Raw genomic sequence first — 23,522 nt, 5'->3', positions numbered from 1 at the left:
ACGTTTTCAAAATATTTCGTATTTTTGTTTTAGACCCTATTTATACTTATTTTTTTAAAAAAATATTAATTTTCATAATTTTATTTCTTATCAAAAATATTTTTCATTTTCATTTCCGTGCAACATAGAAGTTATCACCGGCCTTTTATCGCACAGAATTAATTGCAGAAAAGTAGTCATTTTGGAAGCCGCGTTCCTCCAATTTTTGGGTTGATGACAAATAAAACGTATATATATATATATGAAGACGATGGAATTTGGAAACAACGACAATACCCACGGAATAGTCTCTCTCTCTCTCTCTTCTTTTGAGTACCAAAAGGGAAACTGCCACTCTCTCGGCAACTCTCTCTCTCTCTCTCACTCTTCATTTGAGAACCAAAAGGGAAACTGCCACTCTCTCGGCAACTCTCTCTCTCTCTCACTCTTCATTTGAGAACCAAAAGGGAAACTGCCACTCTCTCGGCAACAGACACATGTCTGAAATTGAACCCACCATCAGTACGAATTTGGTCTCCAGTTCAAGCTCCTGTTTCATTGACGAGCAAAGATGGGTGATTCAGATTCGGAAAACCCTAGACGAACAAGTACTGGAAGAAGAGGTCGATATCCCAGTCTGCATCTTCAATGTCCCCAAGAAGCTCTTGGCCACGGACCCTTATTCCTATATCCCTCAACACGTCGCCTTAGGCCCTTACCATTACTGGAGGCCCGACCTCTACGAGAAGCAGCGCCATAAACTCGCCGCCGCCAAACGAACCCAGAAACAGCTTCCTCAGGATTTCAAATTCCAGCATTTTGTAGACGAGGTGGCCAAGCTCGAAAACCAAATCCGAGGTTGCTACCACAAGTACTTGGATTTTAACGGCGAGACCTTGGCCTGGATGATGGCCGTCGACGCCGCCTTCTTGCTGGAATTCATTCAAGCTCCTGTAGGAAGAAAGTCGGCACACGGTGCCATTCTCCGGGATTTGGTGATGCTCGAGAATCAAATTCCCATGGTTTTGCTCACAAAGTTGTTGGAGTTTTTGCAGTTTTCGCCGGCGCCGGAATCGGCCGAAAAGATGCTTTTTTCCAAGTTGATGGGATTTTATAAAGAGATTTCGCCGTTTAAGACGGTGGAAAAATTCCCAAATTCCAAACTGGGGCAATGCCCCCACTTACTGGACTTTTTGTACCACGCTATGGTGCCCAAATTACACGAGCCGCCATCTGAGATCTGTATTGAAGTTGATGATCAACAAAGTGAAGCCAAAGAGAGCAAAGAAGAAGAAGGCAGCCAATCTTTCGGGAATTCAAATCAGGTTAAACAACTGCTTGATGAACTCTGGAAAATGATCCAGGAATCAAGTCAAGGCCCACTATATGGTATCAAAAGACTACTTCTTTCCGAGCCGGTTCAGGTTATATTGAAACTTCCATGGACGATAATCTCAAATCTTCCCGGATTCAGGCTCTTGAAACCGCCATTGGAGTACTTATTCTTCTCCCAGGCCACCCAACAAACCAGCCAAGAAACCCAGACCTCAATCTCCGATGCCAACGTCAACAAGTCACCGTTGGTGGAGGAGATCGCCATCCCTTCCGTCACAGAGCTGTCCAGCGCCGGCGTCAGGTTCTCCCCCACGAACGGCTCCGTCATGTCCATCGCCTTCAACGCCGCCTCGGCCACGCTCTACCTCCCCGCCGTCCGGCTGGAGGCCAACACGGAGGCCACTCTCCGAAACCTAGTGGCCAACGAAGCATGCAACGAATCGGGGCCGTTGATTTTGAGCCGATACACCGAACTAATGAACGGGATCATCGACACGGCCGACGATGCCAGATTACTCAGAGAAAGGGGGATCATTCTAAACCATTTGAAGAGCGACGAAGAGGCTGCCGATCTCTGGAACGGTATGTGCAAATCTGTGAGGTTGACGAGAGTGCCGTTTCTGGACAAAGTGATCGAAGATGTGAACAAGTATTACAAAGGCAGGTGGAAAGTGAAGCTTCGCGGCTTCCTGAAGCTGTATGTGTTTAAGTCATGGAAGTTTCTGACGCTGCTGGGGGCGGTGTTGCTGCTGCTGTTGATGAGCTTACAGGCGTTTTGCTCGGTGTATAGCTGTGCTCGAATATTTCATATCAAAAGCATTTGATGATGTGGTTGTAATTAATCTCTTGATTTAATCCGTTCGGAAAACACATATACTTGTTTTGTTTAGTTAATTACTTAAATTAATTTGTTTTTCATTCACCAATTGTAGGTTGTAAGTTTGATTATAAATACACATATACCAGTGTTTTTAACCCCGTTGGTTATTTGGTTTCCGGCTCTTGCCACCCAATGATGTCTTTTGCTGATTGCCCCGCCCTTCTTGTTAGTAGCTTAAGTTGGCCCCTTCGACGTCAATGATCAATCATCAAGCTTTTAGATTTAGCTTTCTTCCAAATCGACCTCCATCGCCATCTCCAGCCCAGCATTGTTGCCGTATATAACGTATATTAAATATTATTTTAATTTTATATTTTTTCTACACATGTGCATGTAGGGTCCACTTAAAATATTTTAAAATATCAGATGATATGCCACGTTAGCAAGTCTTGGACTCTTACGAATTGAATTCGAGTTGTGGATAAAATTACAACCAATTAATCAAATCGGGACCTTATAATTGCCAAAATTGAAACTTTTAAATAAAATCATAAAAAGGTGAAAAGATTTGGATTTTTCGTACTAATAGCCTTTTTTTTACACATGTACATATGAGACCCTCTTAAAATATTTTAAAGTACCATGTGGCATGCCATGTCAGCAAGTCTTGGACGGTAACGAATTGGATCTGGATCGTGAATAAAATTGCAACCAATTAATCAAATCGGAATATTATTACCAAAATTAAAACTTTTGGATAAAATCGCAAAAATATTTGAATTTTTCATGCTAATAGCCCATTTTTTTAGGATATATTTTCACGTTATAATTTGGGGATTTTGTTTTTTAAGGCATTTTTTGTAAAAAAAAAAAAAGAAACCTTTGTTTTCAAAATTTTCATTCACTTGATCTTCTATTTTTGTTAGTTATTTTTTTCAAATTTATTAGAGATTATTCTCTTTAAGTTATATACTTTGGGAGGTTTACTTCTAGTGATCTCGCCTTTTTACCTACACTTTTTGTATTCAATTTAGTTTATCAAATCAAGATATTTGAGTATGAGCTCAACTACATGAATTAAAATTAGTTTAATTCATAACTCGTGTTAAGGTGTTCAAATTTTCGATTCATTCTAAAATATCAAGTTTAAAAGGAAAAAAAATACTTTTCGATCGTCTCATCCAAAAATCTTTAAGAATGCTTAAAATAAATTTTTAACTCACTATAACTCAATATATGAACGTATAAGTCATTGGTCTCCACTAAAATAAAATGACATTTCTTTAATATAAACTTAGTTCGTAAAATAAATTTGGCATGTTTAATATATTTGATATCACCAAAATAAAACTTATACATACTTCTAATGTGTAGCATTAAAACACGTATAGTATATACAAAACATGATATGTGTCAAAAAAATATAGTGAAGCTTCCAAAACATACATTTCAAGGACTTATTTCCCTTTCGAATCATTTACCTCACTTAAAATATTTGAATATTTTGTAGCTAAATAATTAAAAAATTTAAATTAAATTAAATTTTTTAGCGACGAAATATTCCATCACTAAATAATTTTAATTTAATTAAATAAAAAATATAAAATTAAGCAATAGTTCTCGTCGCTAAAAAATAAAAATAAATTAAATAAAAAATTAAAATTTAACAAGGGTCACACCCTTCTCTAAAAAATAAAACTAAAAATAAATTAAAAATTTTTAATTATTTAGTGACGGAATATTCCGTCACTAAATAATTAAAAAATTAAATTAAAATTATTTAGCTACAAAATACTTCGTTGCTAAATAATTTTAATTTTAATTAAATTTTTCATTATTTATCGACAAAATATTTCATCTCTAAATTTAAAAATTTAATAAAAAAAATTAAAAATTATTTAGTGACTAAATATTCCATCGTTAAATTTAAAAAAAATTAAAAAATTTGCCTACGAAATATCCGTACCTGAGATGTCTCTAATTAGCGACGAAAAAATTGTTGCTAATTTCATCACTAAATTACGAATTTTTTGTAGTGAACTTGGTCCTAAGAGGTATATGGCAAAATAGCATAGTTAGATATAATTATAGATATAAATGAAATGTCAAACAAGGTAAATATTTTTAAAATTAATATATCAAGCAACGCAAAAAATTTACGAAGAGAGAGTTTGTGGGCTAAAGGAATTCATTTTGGGTCTCTCCTATAGGTTGCCTTGATGGAAGATTCTTCTTCCCTTGACTAGTTTTTTTTTTTTTTTTATCTAACCTTCCTTGTCCGTTTTCCCTCATTTCTTGCACTTATTCAATTCTATCCTCTCTACATGAACGTGAGAAAAAAGAGAAAGGGGAAGTGAGCCAAAGGAGTCCATCCCCATTGGTTTTGGGGTGGGGAGTAGGAAGCCCTCTTACATGGGTCCCTTTCACTTGGCTAAATACATACATACATACATATACAAGTTCTTAATCTTACTGTTTTTGTTCGATTTGAATTTTATGATCTGTGTAATTGCTCTACCCAGAAGAGAGTTTTTTAATCTTCCTCCAAACTTCTCCAAACGCTCTTTTAAAGATAAATGGAAGACTAATTATAGTCGTAGCAAAAAGCTAGATGGGATTTTCTTCTACCTGAATGATACTGGCCTCTTCTTCTTCTTCTTCTTCTTCTTCTTCATTTTTGGTCATTTTCTTTTCTTCTTCAATCTCTGTTACATAATTCTTCTAACTTTTCGTGGGTTTGGTTCTTCCAAATCCCTCCTTGTAAGTTTCTAAGCAATCTAAGGATGCAATTAATTGTACAATTTTCGTTGCTAAAACATTGTTTGAAAGAGCTTAATTATAGTTTTCTCCTTTCAGTTCCATTCGTTGCTTGGCTCACATGCTTTTTTATTCGAGTACTTTTTACTATTAAGGACTCATGTATACTGCAAAAGTGATTGCCATTGAGGGAGTCTTTCGATTTCTTCTTGCCTTGGCTTGTTTGACAAAACCAAAATTTTAACATGAAAAATCTTATAAATAAGGCAAAAAATCACATAATGCTAATTTATATATATGAAAAAATAGAGTTTTTTTTTAAATTAAAATCATCTTTAAAAAATTTCCAATTTTCCGACTCACCGTTTTAATGAATTAATTAATTCATTAATTCCAATTTTTTTTAAAAAAATTCCAATGTTAATGAATTAATTTTTTAACTCATACTCATCGTTTTCTTATTTTTCCGACACTGTTGCATTCACCGGCCCTTTCACAAGGGGCCGCACAATTTGACCTCACGTTATCGTATCTCCTTGAAAACTTGGATTGAAGATTAGAAAGATTATGGTCAAAATTGGATTAGACCAGATTGGTAGCACAACGTGAAACCAACCACTGATAGCAACACATTAATAGCCACACACGAAGGTAAGGGGAAGGGGAGAAAACTCACAAGCCATATAATGGTTGATTTGGTGGGGCAGGGAAGCAACAACGCACTGAGACCAACAAATAGGCATCGAGTATAAGTCATTGGAGGCAACGAGTAGGTGAGGTTGAAGGCATATATAGTTGACGACATCAGTTTGAATTGAAGATGTGAACACAATAACCAGCAGTAAACTAGGTTGGCGAGTTGATGAGCAGTGAGACTAGCTAGGTTTGTCAATCAATGCCTACGGTGATAGTTGGTCTAAAATTAAACTCTAAAGGAACAAGAATAGAATGGATTGAGAGAAGCTCATTGGTTAGGCTTTCTTTAGGGATGGGGGTGCTGAAGGACGAGAAGAGGATTCAAAGAGAAGCTATTATTAAGATTTAATATTTACTATTATTGCATTATTATCAATAAAATTATAAATATAGAATAATTTATAAAACTAATTTCCAATATGGACCAAGACTAGATTGTACCCAATCGAAAATCAATTAATCCCAATTCTAGGGTTGAGTATCTCACTTCAATCTGGTCAAATTTTTGAAGTTCAGATCAAAATTTGAATATTTTTTTTATTATTATGTAATTATTATTTCTTGATGAGTTGTATTTTACTACTCCAATTTTTTGTTGTACTTTGAACAGAGAAGTTGAACTTAATAATTTTAAATTATCTATCTTGCCAATGGACAAGTCTTCATTAGTAATTTACCCCTAGTTTTGTCAAAACTAGGTTTTTAATGTGTTGGTACCTTAGCTTAGCTTTACCTCAAGCCCAGACACCTTTACTCTTATTTCTCTGGTGAGTTTGATTTAAATATTAATTTTAATTTTTTATTTTAATCATTTTAAAAATTAAAATAAATTTTGGTTTTGCAAAAAAGAAATGACAAGTTGAAAACACCAATTGATATTATCTTGAAATCATGTCAACTATTTTCTTTATTAATTCAATCTCTATTAATATATAATCACACCTCAATATATAACTAACCCAACATATACCATTCCTAATTTACCTTTATTTTTATTTTTGCTACTCAAAAAGGGTGAAACCTTAGGAGAAGGGGTAACTCAATAAAGCGCTTAATTTTATTGTTGCTCGACAAACTATGTATATTAGTTGTCTAAAGTGATATGTCTGCGTATTTAATTCAAACATCTAACCATTTGGACTGTATTGATTCATTAGGCCGTGCTCAAAGATGAGGCCCACAACTTCACATCTAGCCTAACCCTTGGGCAAGATCTTGACCCAAGAGCTTAGGTAATATTCTTGTCAAAGTCGAGATACTTGTGCCAGTAATGGATTTCATTCACTACAAAAAATTTGATTTTTAGCGGCGGTTTTTTAGCGGCGGTTTCTAAAACCGCCGCAAAAAATGAAATTTTGCGGCGGTTTGCAAACCGCTGCAAAATACTATTTTAGCGGCGGTTTTTTTTTACATTTTGCGGCGGTTTTCAAAAAACCGCCGCTAAATTTAGAAAATAATTAAATAATTAAAAAATAAAATTTAATTTAGCGGCGGTTTCTGAAAAACCGCCGCTAAATTCAAAAATTATTAAATAATTTAAAATTAAAATTAAATTAATATTTGCGGCGGTTTTCAAAACCGCCGCAAAATTCATTAAAAAATTTAATTTAGCGGCGGTTTCTGAAAAACCGCCGCTAAATTCAAAAATTATTAAATAATTTAAAATTAAAATTAAATTAATATTTGCGGCGGTTTTCAAAACCGCCGCAAAATTCATTAAAAAATTTAATTTAGCGGCGGTTTTTGAAAAACCGCCGCTAAATTCAAAAATTATTAAATAATTTAAAATTAAAATTAAATTAATATTTGCGGCGGTTTTCAAAACCGCCGCAAAATTCATTAAAAAAAATTAATTTTGCGGCGGTTTCTGAAAAACCGTCGCTAAATTCAAAAATTATTAAATAATTTAAAATTAAAATTAAATTAATATTTGCGGCGATTTTCAAAACCGCCGCAAAATTCATTAAAAAAATTAATTTAGCGGCGGTTTCTGAAAAACCGCCGCTAAATTTAAAAATAATTAAATAATTTATAATTAAAATTAAATTAATATTTGCGGCGATTTTTCAAAACCGTCGCAAAATTCATTAAAATATTTAATTTAGTTTTCAAAAAAGAAATTTCCCCCCAAAACTTGCATTAATAATTTACAATTAATAATTATTGTATTAATAATTTATATTTTATAATTTGCATTAATAATTTAAAATTTTCAATTGCTTTGAAATAATAAGTAGTAATAAAATTTTTCCTCAAAATTTGCATTAATGATTTACATTTAATACTTATTGCATTAATAATTTACATTTTGTAATTTGCATCTTTATATATATAAAAGAATGATAGTTTTCGAAAAAGAAATTTCCCCCCAAAACTTGCATTAATGATTTACAAATAATACTTATTGCATTAATAATTTGTATTTTGTAATTTGCATTAATAATTTAAAATTTTCAATTGTTTTGAAATAATAAATAGTAATAAAATTTTCTCCCAAATTAATGATTTGCATTTAGTACTTATTGCATTGATAATTTATATTTTGTAATTTGCATCTTTATATATATAAAAGTAGGATAGTCTTCAAAAAAGAAATTTCCCCCCAAAATTTGCATTAATGATTTACATTTAATACTTATTGCATTAATAATTTACATTTTGTAATTTACATCTTTATATATATAAAAGAAGGATAGTTTTCAAAAAAGAAATTTCCCCCCAAAACTTGCATTAATGATTTACAAATAATACTTATTGCATTAATAATTTGTATTTTGTAATTTGCATTAATAATTTAAAATTTTCAATTGTTTTGAAATAATAAATAGTAATAAAATTTTCTCCCAAATTAATGATTTGCATTTAGTACTTATTGCATTAATAATTTACATTTTGTAATTTGCATCTTTATATATATAAAAGTAGGATAGTCTTCAAAAAAGAAATTTCCCCCCAAAATTTGCATTAATGATTTACATTTAATACTTATTGCATTAATAATTTACATTTTATAATTTGCATCTTTATATATATATAAAAGAAGGATAGTTTTCAAAAAAGAAATTTCCCCCCAAAACTTGCATTAATGATTTACAAATAATACTTATTGCATTAATAATTTGTATTTTGTAATTTGCATTAATAATTTAAAATTTTCAATTGTTTTGAAATAATAAATAGTAATAAAATTTTCTCCCAAATTAATGATTTGCATTTAGTACTTATTGCATTAATAATTTACATTTTGTAATTTGCATCTTTATATATATAAAAGTAGGATAGTCTTCAAAAAAGAATTTTCCCCCCCAAAACTTGCATTAATAATTTAGAAATAATACTTATTGTATTAATAATTTACATTTTGTAATTTGCATCTTTATATATATAAAAGAAGGATAATTTTCAAAAAAGAAATTTCCCCCAAAACTTGCATTAATGATTTACAAGTAATACTTATTGCATTAATAATTTGTATTTTGTAATTTGCATTAATAATTTAAAATTTTCAATTGTTTTGAAATAATAAATAGTAATAAAATTTTCCCCCAAATTAATGATTTGCGTTTAGTACTTATTGCATTAATAATTTACATTTTGTAATTTGCATCTTTACATATATAAAAATAGGATAGTCTTCAAAAAAGAAATTTTCCTCCAAAACTTGCATTAATGATTTAAAATTAATATTGATTGAATTAATAATTTGCATTTTGTAATTTGCATTAATAATTTAAATCTTTCAATTGCTTTGAAATGATAACTAGTAATAAAAGTTTTCCCCAAAACTTGCATTTAATACTTATTACATTAATAATTTACATTTTGTAATTTGCATTAATAATTTAAATCTTTCAATTGTTTCGAAATAATATATACTAATTATGTAAAATTAATAATAAATTTTAAATATACAAGTTTTTCAATGCTAATTGTTTTCTATTAAATTTGCATGAATTTTATGAGAAATATTAATAGACAACTTAAACTATTAATTAAGTCATAGAAAAGTATCTATTTATTTAATATATTATTTTTATATCTTTATTCTATGTATATTTATATAATAATAAAATATGATAGTGAAATAAAGTATTTTGCCAAATGTCAATTAGTAGGGTTGTCAAGTATTAGAGTTTTTCAATACTAATTAATATTTAAGGTATCACATTTTTAAGACTATGGAAGAAATCAAAATTCATTTTTTTTAAATTTTGTTATTATTGAAAAAACTTATTCTTACTCATATTTAAGAGTTTTAATTTATATTTATAATTATAATATAATAAATAGAAAATAACGAACGTCTTTAAGTGAAAATATTATAGATTTTATAATATTTATTTATAAATAAATATAATATAATAAAAAAAATTTATAAGTATATTGAATTAAAAGTGTTCTCCATTAGCATATTGAATAGTGAATAATTAAGTAAACTTAAATTTTTTCAATATGATTAAAGATTAAAAAAATTATAATTATCAATTTAGTTAAAATTATTTAAAATAATAAATTTATTTTTTTATTTTTAAATTAAACTCTCCCACATATCACGCGGGTTCACCACTAGTTAAAAATTTAATTTAAAAAAATAAAAATAAAAATAAATTTAACAAAATTTTAATAATTTTAAAATATATATAATTTTTTTATTTTTAATAAATTAATTTAATTCAATTAATTTATTTTTAATTTATTCCTTTATTCTTTTAAAAAATGATAAATTAATTAATATTTTTCTTTCTATATTAAAAAATATAAAATATAATTCTGAAAAATAGTGGTATATAATTTATATATGTAATTATATAACAAGGGAAGTTGGTAGATCAGGCGGTTTCAAGCATGCAATGGCATATGGGAGGTTGTGGGTTCGAAACTGGGGAAGGGGGGAGGCCTCGCCACGTGGCGCGCGGATATGCGGCCACGTGGCTGGGCGGGTGGGCAACCGTGTGGGCGCGGGCGGGTGAGAGAGTAAAATTTTTAATTTTATTTTAATTTTAGCGGCGGTTTTAAAAACCGCCGCTAAAATTAAAAATTTTTAATTTTTTTTAATTTTAGCGGCGGTTTCTAAAACCGCCGCTAAAATTTTAAATTTTAATTTTTTTTAATTTTTTATTTTTTTTAAATTTTAATTTTTTTAATTTTTGCGGCGGTTGAAAAACCGCCGCTAAAATAAAAAATTTTAAATTTTTTTAATTTTAGCGACGATTTTTAAAACCGCCGCTAAAATTAAAAAAAACCGCCGCTAAATCACTGATTTTGCGGCGGTTTTAAAACCGCCGTAAAATCAGTGATTTAGCGGCGGTTATTCCAGCGGTTGGTCAAAATCGCCGCTAAATGCTCCACGACGGCTGGTTCAGCGGCGGTTTTGAAAACCGCCGCTAAATCACTTAGCGGCGGTTAAAAACCGCCGCTAAATGCCAGTTTTTTTGTAATGATTAACCCTGAACAACTCACTCATTGATCCTCATCAACCCATAATTGTCATCAAATTTAATCTTGGAAGATGATCCCTATCATTACTGTGTATCTTGGCCCTTTATCCTTCCATGATGGTCGACGATATGCAATATTGTATCTTCATCTCCATATAAATCAGCCTAATTGCATACTAATGTATATTCTTTCTAACTCTTACCAATACTTTGACATTTTTGAATACCTACTAACTTGAGTATCAGAGCGCTTGCAGATGTCATTCACTCCTATTGCATAGATCACCGAATCACGATGCTCTATCACCTTTGTTACCAATCCGATCAACCTCGTTGGGCCGGAAGGAACACCATTTATTTTATTTTGTTTACCATTTTTTTCTTTTTAATTCTTTATTCAAACAAAAGTGACATTGCACCACTGTTTTTACATTCTCGTCCTGAACGAGCTCGGGGTGACTATTTATCATTAAGTATACAAGTTGTCTTCTTTCACACCAATGCTTTGACTTGAATAACATGAAATGTCTTTCTTTCTTTTCACTTTTTACAGTTTACGGTTTTTTTAGTTTTTAACGAGTGAGGCGGGAGGCCCTGTGGACGGCTGCCAGATTGCAGACATCTGAAAGGTACGAGGTCGAAGTTGGCGCAGGTAAGTATCCACCGAGAAAGAGGAATCTTGAAGTCAAAAGATTAGAAAAAAAGGTAAATTAACGTACATTTACAATGCGATTCTGCACATTCACAAAGTGCTTCAGCTTCACCTAAATCAGTGAACCTTCCTGCTTTGAATTTTCATTCCATAATATATTCAGTACATTTGTCGGATAAAATTAGTTGACTACGTTTACAGCCTTGTATTATATTATAATACATACCGTTCATTAAATAAAAACCCACGACCACACTCTGACTGTTCTTTTAGAATGGCAACGTAATAATAATAATAATAATAATAATAATAATAATAATAATAATAATAATAATAATAATAATAATACAAAACTTAAATAAAAACCCACGAACACATGAGCAACGCGTCTAATTGTCAAAGCATGAACAACATAAAAGAAAATAGATTTGAGTCATTACAATTATTATCAGAACAGAATTAAAAAAAACGAAAATACAAACATAACACACACAACACAAACATAAAAATAAACATAGCGTTTACGTGTTTGGATAAAAAATGATCCTACTCACAGCATGCCTTCACCCTAGTTAATTCACTAAGAATATACATGGATTTATAGAATTGATTACAAAAAAAGATACAAGAAAATAAACTGACCACTTACAGTATCGAACACAACAAAGAAATCGAGTACACAACTCCAATATCTCGAGCCATTCCCTGCACTCACAACAATCTTTTACCTCTCTCACACAACCCCATGATTTTCCCAAAGAAAAGGATCGATACAAGAAACTAGGATTAAGGTTCTGTTTAATCTCACTTTCGTGCATATGTTAGTTTGCAAAAAGTGCCGGTTGAAATTCCAATGAAGGCTTACATACAAAAGTAAAAACAATGGCAGCCATCCGATCGATTAAGGGTTTCCAGAAGAGATCAATGGCCCACAAGCAACCGGTCATTATACATATATATAATCTCACATAAAACCCAAATGCAATTGAAATTAAATTCAAATGTACTATTAAAAATATAATACCATATGTCATATGTCACTTACATGAATTAATAAAAAAATATAACATATCAATTTATTTTGAGTCATATATCAACAATAATATATTGACTAATCATTTAATTAATTAAAAAAAGGATCGAATAGTAATAAAAATCAAAATTTAATAATTATGATGATAAAAGTTAAAATATAAACCCATTTATTATTATGGAGTGTAAAGTTGAAAATGCAGCGAGCTTGCAGTCACGTTCCTTTTATCGTACAAAATTAATTGCACAAAAGTAGGCAAATTTTGGAAGCCGGCGGCCATGTTCCTTCAAAATTTAGGTTGATGACAAATAAAACGTATATATATGAAGACGATGGAATTTGGAAACAACAACAATACGCACGGAATGGGCTCTCTCTCTCTCTCTCTCTCTCTCTTCATTTGAGGACCAAAAGGGAAACTGCCACTCTCTCGGCAACAGAAACATGTCTGAAATTGAACCCGCCATGAATATGAATTTGGTCTCCAGTTCAAGCTCCTGTTTAATTCATTGACGAGCAAAGATGGGTGATTCAGATTCGGAAAACCCTAAACGAACAAGTACTGGAAGAAGAGATCGATATCCCAGCCAGCATCTTCAATGTCCCCAAGAAGCTCTTGGCCGCAGACCCTTATTCCTGTATCCCTCAACACGTAGCCTTAGGCCCTTACCATTACTGGCGGCCCGAGCTCTACGAGATGCAGCGCCACAAACTCGCCGCCGCCAAACGAACCCAGAAACAGCATCCTCATCATTTCAAATTCCAGCATTTTGTAGATGAGTTGGCCAAGCTCGAGCCCCAAATCAGACGTTGCTACAACAAGTACTTGGATTTTAACGGCGAGACCTTGCCCTGGATGATGGCCGTCGACACCGCCTTCTCGCTGGAATTCATTCAAGCTCCTGCCGGAAGAAAGTCGGCGCACGAGGCCATTCTCGGGGATTTGGTGATGCTCGAGAATCAAATTCCCATGTTTTTACTCACAAGGTTGTTGAAGTTTTTTCAGCTTTCGCCGGCGCCTGAATCGGCCAACAAGAAGCTTTTTTCCATGTTGATGGGATTATGTAAAGAGATTTCGCCGTTTAAGACGGTTGAAAAATTCCCAAATTCCAAACTTGGGCAATGCCCGCACTTACTGGACTTTTTGTACCACGCTATCGTGCCTAAATTACACAAGCCGCCGTCTGAGATCTGTATTGAAGTTGATGATCAACAAAGTGAAGCCAAAGAGAGCCAAAAAGAGGAAGAAGGCAACCAATCTTTCGGGGATTCAAATCAGGTTAGACAACGGCTTGATGAACTCTGGAAAATGATCCAGGAATCAAGTCCAGGCCCACTATATGGAATCAAAAGACTACTTCTTTCCGAGCCGGTTCAGGTTATATTGAAACTTCCATGGACGATAATCTCAAATCTTCCCGGATTCAGGCTCTTGAATGTTGGAAATAATAAATCAAAAAGGTATTTTTTATAAGACCAAGTCCACTCAATAAACTGCAGAACCGAGTCTTCAGTTTCTGCTCCATTATTTTCTCCAACCTCCCTGCTTATCTCTATCGTTATTTTAGGCTTGTTTTATGTATTCTGTTTTTGTTTCAGTTACTTGTCATTCTGCTCTGCTATATAAAGAGCTAGTGATAAAACAGAAAGGTATGACTTCGTATTTTTGATTGAGTAATAAATCATCAGTTCTCAAGTTCTGTTTCAACTTCTTTCTTAAAGTTAAATACCAACATTGAAAACGCCATTGGAGTACTTATTCTTCTCCCAGAACACCAAACAAACCAACCAAGAAACCCAGACCTCAATCTCCGATGCCAACGTCGGCAAGCCGTTAGAGGAGATCGACATCTCTTCTGTCACAGAGCTGTCCAGAGCCGGCGTCCGATTCTCCCCCATGAACGGCTCCGTCATGTCCATCGCCTTCAACCCGCCGCTTCAGCCACGCTCTACCTCCCCGCCGTCCGGCTGGAGGCCAACGCGGAGGCCACTCTCAGAAACCTAGTGGCGATCTCTTGATTTAATTGTATGTTATTTGGTTTGCTGCTTAATTACCAAGAGAGAGGGGGTTGGTTCCATTGTTTTTCATGAAACGAGATTAATGTTCCATATTTGTGCTCAGATTATTGTTTTTTTTTTTGCTTGGGTGTTGTGTTATTGTCGAACATTAATCACTATGATGGAATTTTATCTCATTACTAACCTACTTTCTTGTAAAACATTTGGCATTGAGGGGGAGGGGGGGGGTTTCAATTTTATCTCAAAGAGCATCTCTTCCTCTCTCTAGGAAACCCCACATAGTAGGATGTTTTGTACCGCCGCGCGCTGCCACTCCCAATGGCCAACGAATCATTGTCACGAGATAGTGGTGCTCCAATGCCATTGTCAAGCATCTCCTATTACCCAGATCAATCCCAATCATGATCCCTTACTTCCTTGCAACAACAAAACCCTAGAAACCTTACCCATTGCCCATTGCAGCTCACTGTTGCCTGTCTCCTCTATTACTAGTGAGCACATTGCAGGTACCAGGCAAAGCCACCATCAACACCCTAACCCACTGTTGACACATGTCCTCTTGGTATGACCTCCTCACTGACACATCCAACTATCAATGAAACACCATTTTTTTTTTTTTTAGGATATATTTTCACCTTATAGGATTTTGTTTTTAAGATATTTTTCATAAAAACCTTTATTCACTTGATTTTCTATATTTTGTTATTTATTTTTTTTAGATTTATTGGAGATTATTTTTATAAGTGACTTAGAGAGGTATATTTCTAGTGTGCCTTGCCTTTTCACTTAAATTTTTTTTCTATAAATGAAAATATATTATAAAGATTTAAACGAAAAACCGAACAAAAGATTACAAGAAGGCCAACAGGCATACCCCACAAAGCCACTTAGAAACAAACCAAACATCAAACTAGCAAATGAACCAAACCCGTAGAAGAAGAACCCATAGAGATAAAAAGCACATGAGAACATGGGAGGACTTAGAAGAAGAACCCCTGAATAGGAGCGCCCAATTGAGTAGGGAAACGAAAACAAGCCCACCCCAGACCTCCAGAAAGCCCCAAGGCTGAAAGGCGGGGTACAGCACCATACCAGACCTTCAGAAAACCCCAAGGCTGAAAAGTGGGGTACACCACCATATCCAATGCCACCAAGCTTTTGGAATGAACTCCTCCCATAATAACATATGAAACAGGATGAACTTGCTCCAAATGATGACACGGCAGAGGTAGACTGCCAAAAAGCAAGGCAGAACAAGGAACACCATTTCCAGAAGCCTTGCAAAACAAATACACTTCCAGACAAGATAATCAAAAGCATCTAAAACAGCATCCGGACACAATGACAATAAAAAGAAAATGATCTAGATAATACATGAGGATGGAAGAAGCCAGTAATGAGCAAAAGCCAAACCTTGTAATGATAGAGGGAAGCGTATCAAAAGGACAAATGAGTCCAAATAGAAGTTTGAATTTGGCAAGCAATTCGAGCGGGGGTCCAAATTTACGTATTCAATTTAGTTTATCAAGTTGAGATATTTGTGTGTGAGCTCAATTTTACAATTCGAATCTAATTTAATTCATAATTAAGTATTAAGGAGTCCAAATTTTCTATTCATTATAAAATATCGAGTTTAAAAGGAGAAAAAAGACTTTTCAAGCGTCTTGTCCAAAAACCTAGGAATCCTTAAAATAAATTTCTAAGCCACTATAACCCAATATATGAATGTATAAATCATCTATCTCCACCAAAATAAAATGACATTTCTTAAATATAAATTTAGTTCTTACAACGGGTTAGCATGTTTAATATATTTGATATCACCAAAAAGTACATCATATAATTAAAACACATATAACATCTACAAAACATGAAATGCCTCAAAAAACTATTGTGAAGTTTTCAAAACCTACATTTCAAGGACTTCCTTCCCCTTCGAATCACTTGTCTCGCCTTAGAATGTTTGAATATTTTAGGAGATGAACCCAAATTATAAAATAAACCTTCTAAGTGAGGAACCCCCAAAAAATAAAGTGTCTATAAAAAATGTGTATATGAAATAAAATGTAAGTTTTTACTTGCCAATGCCACTTGTGACCATGTTAGCATGTTTATAACTGCATCTTGGAAAGTCCCTAATTATGTCACCTCGTCCTAAGCGACATAGTGAAAAATAATATGGCCATATTTGATTATAGATACAAATGAAAAGTCAAACAAAATATATTTTTAAAATCAATTTATGGGGGGGGGGGGGGGGGGGGGGGGAATCCACCTTGGGATCTTTTTAAAGAAGATCTTGCTTACTTCTCCTAACTTCCCAATCTCTCTTAGGTCACCTTGATGGAAGATTCTTCTTCCCTTCACTAGCTAGTTTTCTCCATTTTTTCCTTCATTCTCTACCTTTCTTTATTTTTTCTCATCTCTTACACGTTTCAACTCTATCCTCTCTATATATATGCATATTAAAAAAAACGAGAAAGGGAAAGAGAGTTAAAAAAGGAATCCATCCCCAATGGTTCCCGGGGCGAGGGAGCACGGGACTGCCCAAGGCCGTCCCCTGGCGCAAGCAAACAGCTGCTTAAGCTCCTACTTGCTGCTCTATGAAGCCCTCCTGCATGGGTCCCTTTCACTTGGCTAAATACATATACATATTATTTTACATATATATACATATATTTAAATCATTTGACCCACTCACTTGGCTAAATAAATTTTCTCAAAATTAAGTTTGAATTTATTTCCTTAATTAAATCTCTAAATATTCTAAAAATATTTTGAGACATTAAAATCACCCTTGTCAAGGCTAGATCCAACTCCATCACCATTGCCGAAGATACCTCACCGTCGACCTCTAACCCCATTATTGTCACCTTCCGGAGGCTAAACCCTCACTAACACTTGTGTGGACTACCCCATCACCATCGCCAATATTAGCTACCATCCTAGTTTACAACCTTGGCCTTTACCTGTGTTAACCATTGCCTGTGTTTGCAACTAATGGCATTACTAGGCTAACAAGTATAATCCTCTTTGTCGATATCATTTCCATTATTTATGGTTTTGAAACCCTCCAAATCTGCTACAATGATTTCAGTATTATCCTCTCTTAGAGAATGTACATATTGACCTTTTAGGGCATGAAAGTTGTTTATAGCTCCCCCTCATGAATGTTTGTCCAGATTCCCTATACTTTATATGGGATTGGTAATTGGAATAAATAGGTTGAGGCTGTCAGTTTGTTGCGTGTATGTGAAACTATTTCTCAATGAATGAGCTGCAAGTGATGGAGTCGAGCTACAATGTTAATTACATTAATCCATCTAATCCTTAGTTGCCTATGATGTTAGACTCACCCTCTTTTTGTTTGCTCATTGTTTTGGTTGTACATAGATTGATATGAACTATATATATTATTGGAAAAATCAAGTTATTTTCTCCAAATTGAACTTTATCGTGAATAATACTATATAGATGAGCAGTACCCAAATAAGTGAATAGTATATAAATAATATTCGTATCAAAATTGTTCGAGAAAAAATCTCAAAAAAGATTAAAAGGGTCACAAGTGATCCCACTTAAAACTCATATTCTTAAGATAAATTTTTTCTAGACATATTTTTAATAGCACAATATATTACAAACACCATTACAAATATACTGGACAAAAATTATTTAATATAGCAACAAATAAAACCTCAAAATTTAATAAGATTTAGTTAATTTTGCCTACGTCTTCAAACACTATTAAAAGTATTTTATTAATTTTTTAAAAAATACAAATTTAATAAGGTTTAGTTAAACCATCCCCCCCCCCCCCCCCCCCCCCCCCCAAAGATTTAGAAAAGAGGTACTTCTAAATGATGTGAAATTAAGGAGCCACCCAAGTCAACATATATGTATATATGTTTGTATTTTTTTTACTTCCTTTGATGGATCCTAGCCTAGTGGCTCCATACGATGGATTAAGTTTTGTAATGCCTCTGATTAAGAGTTGAATTGGAATTAAGTTTTCTATCTTTATCCGTATTATTGCTATAGGAGGTGGGCTTCAGGTTTCTTGAGGATTTTTAAAGCTCATGTGCCGTGTTCGTCGGGACTTCTTCCATGCTGCAAAAGTCATCAAGACTTATGATGACTTATTTAAATATTATTATCATAAGTCAACATTTAGTTAAGCAATAAATTGACTAGATTATGACTGACAGCATGTGCCGAATCTATCCTTTCTTATGATTTAATTAAATATTATCACCAAATAAATTTTAAAAGACTTGTTGACGAGACTTTTATATATATATATATATATAACCATATTATATAAACAATAACTAAGTAAATGAAATCTAAGCACTACTTATACGTAAAAATATTAAGACTGTGTTTGATTGTAAAAGATGAAAAAGAAAAGGTTTTCAACTTTTTTGAAAAATCAAAACTAACCCCTTGAGAATTGATTTTCCTTGTTTTTTTTTGGAAAATATGGCATTTCTGTATTTAGGTGAAAAATAAATTTTATGAAAAAAATTGTCAATCAAATATTCAAAGTTAAAATTTGATTGAATTTTTTTATTTTCATGTTTTTCATGCCAATCAAATACACACTAATTGCAATTAGCCAAAGACGAGTCAAATCCTAGACCCTTGATGATCGTGCTATATGTACCGACGAGGTGTACAAACTCGATGACTTAATTGGACTTCATCATCAATAATCGGATTTCATCCAGAGACAACAACAGTAAATTAGGTGAGGATATTTTTGAATTTTGATGCATTCGATCAATTAGCTATTAATTATATTAAGGTCTAAATCTCTCTAATTAATTTACTCAAATATGGTACAACTATATGCTTCTCATTTTACACATGAAAGTTTAAGTTTAAGCATGCCATTACATCAACGATGTGATGCCAAGACTTGTTTTACAACAAAATTGAGATCTTCAAGGATTGCTAGCTACCTATGGATGACAAATATATATAATAAATATTTATATTCCCACACCAATAAATTAGATCTATTAGTGGTTTGTCGTTGACAACACTTGATATAGTTTACTAATAATATAGATTAGAAATATTATTATTTTAATTTAAGAGTATGAGATGAATTTATAATTTTATTAATATATGAATGATCTCATATTATTATAAAAATATAAGGTTGGCAAAACGTCAATATTTGAGATTGGAGTTGTTTGGACAAAAGTATTTTGAATTATTAAAAGAAACAAGGACAGAAAAAGCATTGGAGCTTGAGGTTGAGCATTGGAGATGTCCCACTCTTTCCCTCTCTCCGACCAAGTTATTAGACGGTCTTTATACGGCACTGGTGGCTAGCCATATAGCAATTGGTTTATTCTCATGCTTTTTAATTAAACTTCAAGATTATGACCACATAATTAGAGTTCCTTCTTGAAATTATTGTTGTTGCCTGATCGCCGTCACTAGTGTTTTCAATTTTAACAGAGAAGATAAATTATAGATGGAGAGTTTATTTTACTGTGCAAGGCAAAAAATCGAACCCACGACCTACTAATGTGAATCCCAACTTATCATGAGCCATCCACTTAACTTGTACCCTAAGGATAGAGTTGGCAAATAGGCAGGGTGGCCCATGGACCTGCCAGGCCGGGCCAGCGTTTTGTGGCCGACAACCTAGCTCGGCCCACCAAAATATCCACCAAAATGGCCCGACCCGGCCCGCCTTGGCCTGTTTATTAAGGGTCATAGGTCGTACCGGGCCCCCATTTTCCATTTCCTGGCTCGCTCCCCTCACAGGCTAAGCGGGAGGCAGGTTGGGCTGGCCCAACCTGCCCATTTGCCATCTCTACCTGGGGACATAATTAGAGTTCCTTCTTGATTGATATTAATGTAATTGGGCAAAAATCAAAAACCACCCTCGAAGTTTTAAGAAACTATAAGAACACTCTTGCACTATTCAAAATTTATGTTTTCCTCTTTGTGAATTAACCGATGCAATACAAAGGACTTTATATATAAATTAACATATGTTAGTTTTGGAATCTGGTGGCTACGGGATGTACCGAAGTACCCCTATGGAACCCACATGAATGACTAAAACAATTAATTAGTCGTTAGAACAAACAAAATTAATGAAATAAAAAAATTTAATTAATAAAATTTCATAATAATATATATTTAACATTCAAATATCAATGCACATACAAATTCAGAATAAAAAAGAAATTAAGTAAATAACTTTATAATTATATAAAAATATTTTTCATGGAAGAATTAAATTCAGTATACATACTAAATCAAATAACGAAGAAATAGAGTTACATTCAATCATATATTAGTAACAGATGTAGTAAAGCAAATGCTTTAGAAATAACATACATACACCCACATTGTGATTAGGCCATCTCCCACCCACTTTCCTATCTCAATTCTTATTATATTATAAAGAATTCACTCTTTGTTTTTATTTTGCCTAAAAAATTACATGTGCTTCAACCACATCCCTTATTTTCTTCTCTATTTCACTCCTTATTTCATTTATTTATTAATAAACTTCAATTATATATAATTTACTTTATTTATAATTTTCATTACTAATACACAAAATCGATAATCAAATATACAAAATAATCAGATACCTGTATAAAAAAATTAATAATTAAATACGCACAATAATCAAATACGCACATACACAAAATCAATAATTAAACTTACAAATAATTAATAATCAAATACACAATATTAATCATTCAATACAAAAATAAATTAAAAAAAAATCTCCAAAATCACAAGAAAACTGTGCTCCATTTGCTCCTCCTTTCAAAAAGACAATTTTACCATCACACCGTTACATTTAATGCCAACAATCTTTCAATAGGTGTGTTGCCCAAAAAAAATACCCAAGAGGCGGTGAATTAGGTTTTTCAAAAATTAATAATTTTAACTCTTTTGAAAACTCTTAAATTTGTAATTTTAATATGTGGTGATTGCAATAGGATTGATAATAGTAAAATCACACAACCACACAGAACAAGAGAAATTTATAGAGGTTCGGCTCTAAAGAGCCTAATCTTTTTTCTTAAAACTTAGCTCAAGGCTTTCAAAACTTGCTTGCGGTTCCATTAGGAAGAATCAACACTAGCTTTTAATTAGAGTTAGAACTAATGTAAAACCCCACCTACTTAGGGTGTGTCATGTCTTAAGAAATTTTAGAACTTATTTTTTTTTTATTTACATCATTCCCGAAATTCCCTTAGACCTATCTAGTGCTTGACGAAATAATTTATACACTAGAGACAAATAAAATCTCATAAAGCGGAAGCTGAAATCGAACCTGATCATAACATTTAATACATAGATAACTGAACATGACACTTGTTACAAAGTTGATACATAAGTTTCTAAAGATAATTTAAAACGTACATAATACTTGAAATATTTGTACTACAACATATCATGACACACTTGCTCATTCCTTGACGACTCGTGTCGTTACACATCTTCAACTTCTGTACCGTCACTACAAGTCCCGACTGGAACAATGAATATTCCATGGAAAAAACCTGAATTAAATGATGAACCATCTAAGTAAGGGTACAAGATGTTTAATATGTGTGTATGTAATGTCTTACTCATCGTATGTGTCAACTGCACCCCTTATGCTACCTACCATTTTTACAGCCCCTCTTTCGAAGTCATGGTGTATTGGGGCACCCTTGGTAAAGTAGCGGTACCAGTTCGTACTCCCTACGGCCACAATGCGTATAATCAATGATATCAACGTGTACATATGCATTTCATATCATGTTATGTGTGCAGTCTATGTGATGGGTACATATTGGAACATGTCAATATGATGAAAGCATTCCCGAAAATCGGTTTTAGACATAAACATTTATAACCATGCTAACTCGTAACAGTACACTTACTTTTCACAACTAAGCTGCCTCAATAAGCGTAACTACCTCGATAAACGTGTCGAGTGAGCTATTTCTCAATCCTGATGCCCCAAGGATTTCTAAACATTAAATTTATTCCAAAATGTTAATTTACTATTTTCTTATAATTTCTACAATTTTTTCTTTATTTTCTAAGTCTTATTTCCTCAAAATTTCATAATAATTGTAACAGCACGCCTTCTCGGACGTGTTATGCCTTAGAAAATTTGGTCCATAATTTTTTTTTTTTTATTACGTTATCTCGAAATTCCCTAAGACCGTATCTAGTGCTAGATGAGATATCTATACTAGGAAATAAATACAAAACGGAAGCTGAATTGAACCTACTCATGTCAATGCATTTATCAATAATTGTACATGGCATTTATTACAAATTAATATATGAGCGTTTGATGATAAATACAAAGTACACAATTCTTAAAGTATCCATATTACAACATAACTCGGTACATGTACTCGTGTCTCGACGTCTCATGTCCCTACTCATCACCAATCTCGGAATCTTCTCTGCAAGTCCCGGCTGGAACGTTGAATGTTCCAGGGGCGAACCCATGTTAGATGATGAACCATCTAAGTAAGGGTACCAAATGCAATGTCATGATTGTATGCAATGTCTTTCATCGTAGGTGTCAACTGCACCCCTCATGCTGCCTATCATTCTAGCGGCCACCTCTTTCGAAACCGGGGTGTATGGGTGCACCCTTGATAAGACAGCGGTGCTAGTTCGTACTCCCTACGGCCTCATATGCGTGTGATCAACAGTATCAATGTGTAATTATGCATTTCATAACCATGTCATTGATGTAGTCTACGTGATGATTTCATATCATTGCATGCCAATATGATA

The 23,522-nt window shown here is 33.1% G+C and overlaps 2 protein-coding genes across 2 annotated transcripts in view; both read left to right on the top strand.

Annotated features, from left to right (window-relative positions):
• Window positions 1–283: 283 nt before the first annotated feature.
• LOC127795307 (putative UPF0481 protein At3g02645) overlaps window positions 284–23,522 on the top strand; it is a 57,910-nt gene continuing 34,671 nt past the window's right edge. The window contains exon 1 of the mRNA XM_052326909.1: window positions 284–2,032. Coding sequence (XP_052182869.1) covers window positions 477–2,032 — 1,556 coding nt within the window. The 5' untranslated portion in view covers window positions 284–476. The remainder of the gene's footprint in view (window positions 2,033–23,522) is intronic.
• LOC127795308 (putative UPF0481 protein At3g02645) lies at window positions 13,087–14,820 on the top strand. Its single transcript, XM_052326910.1, has 2 exons — window positions 13,087–14,141; window positions 14,445–14,820. Exons 1-2 carry the CDS (start codon window positions 13,408–13,410, stop codon window positions 14,713–14,715), a joined length of 1,005 nt encoding a protein of 334 aa, XP_052182870.1. The 5' UTR covers window positions 13,087–13,407; the 3' UTR covers window positions 14,716–14,820.

Source organism: Diospyros lotus, chromosome 2 (assembly GCF_014633365.1).
Source record: "Diospyros lotus cultivar Yz01 chromosome 2, ASM1463336v1, whole genome shotgun sequence".
Taxonomy (NCBI): Eukaryota; Viridiplantae; Streptophyta; class Magnoliopsida; order Ericales; family Ebenaceae; genus Diospyros; species Diospyros lotus.
Note: the sequence above shows the minus strand (reverse complement) of the source record. Positions and strands in the feature narration are given on the sequence as shown.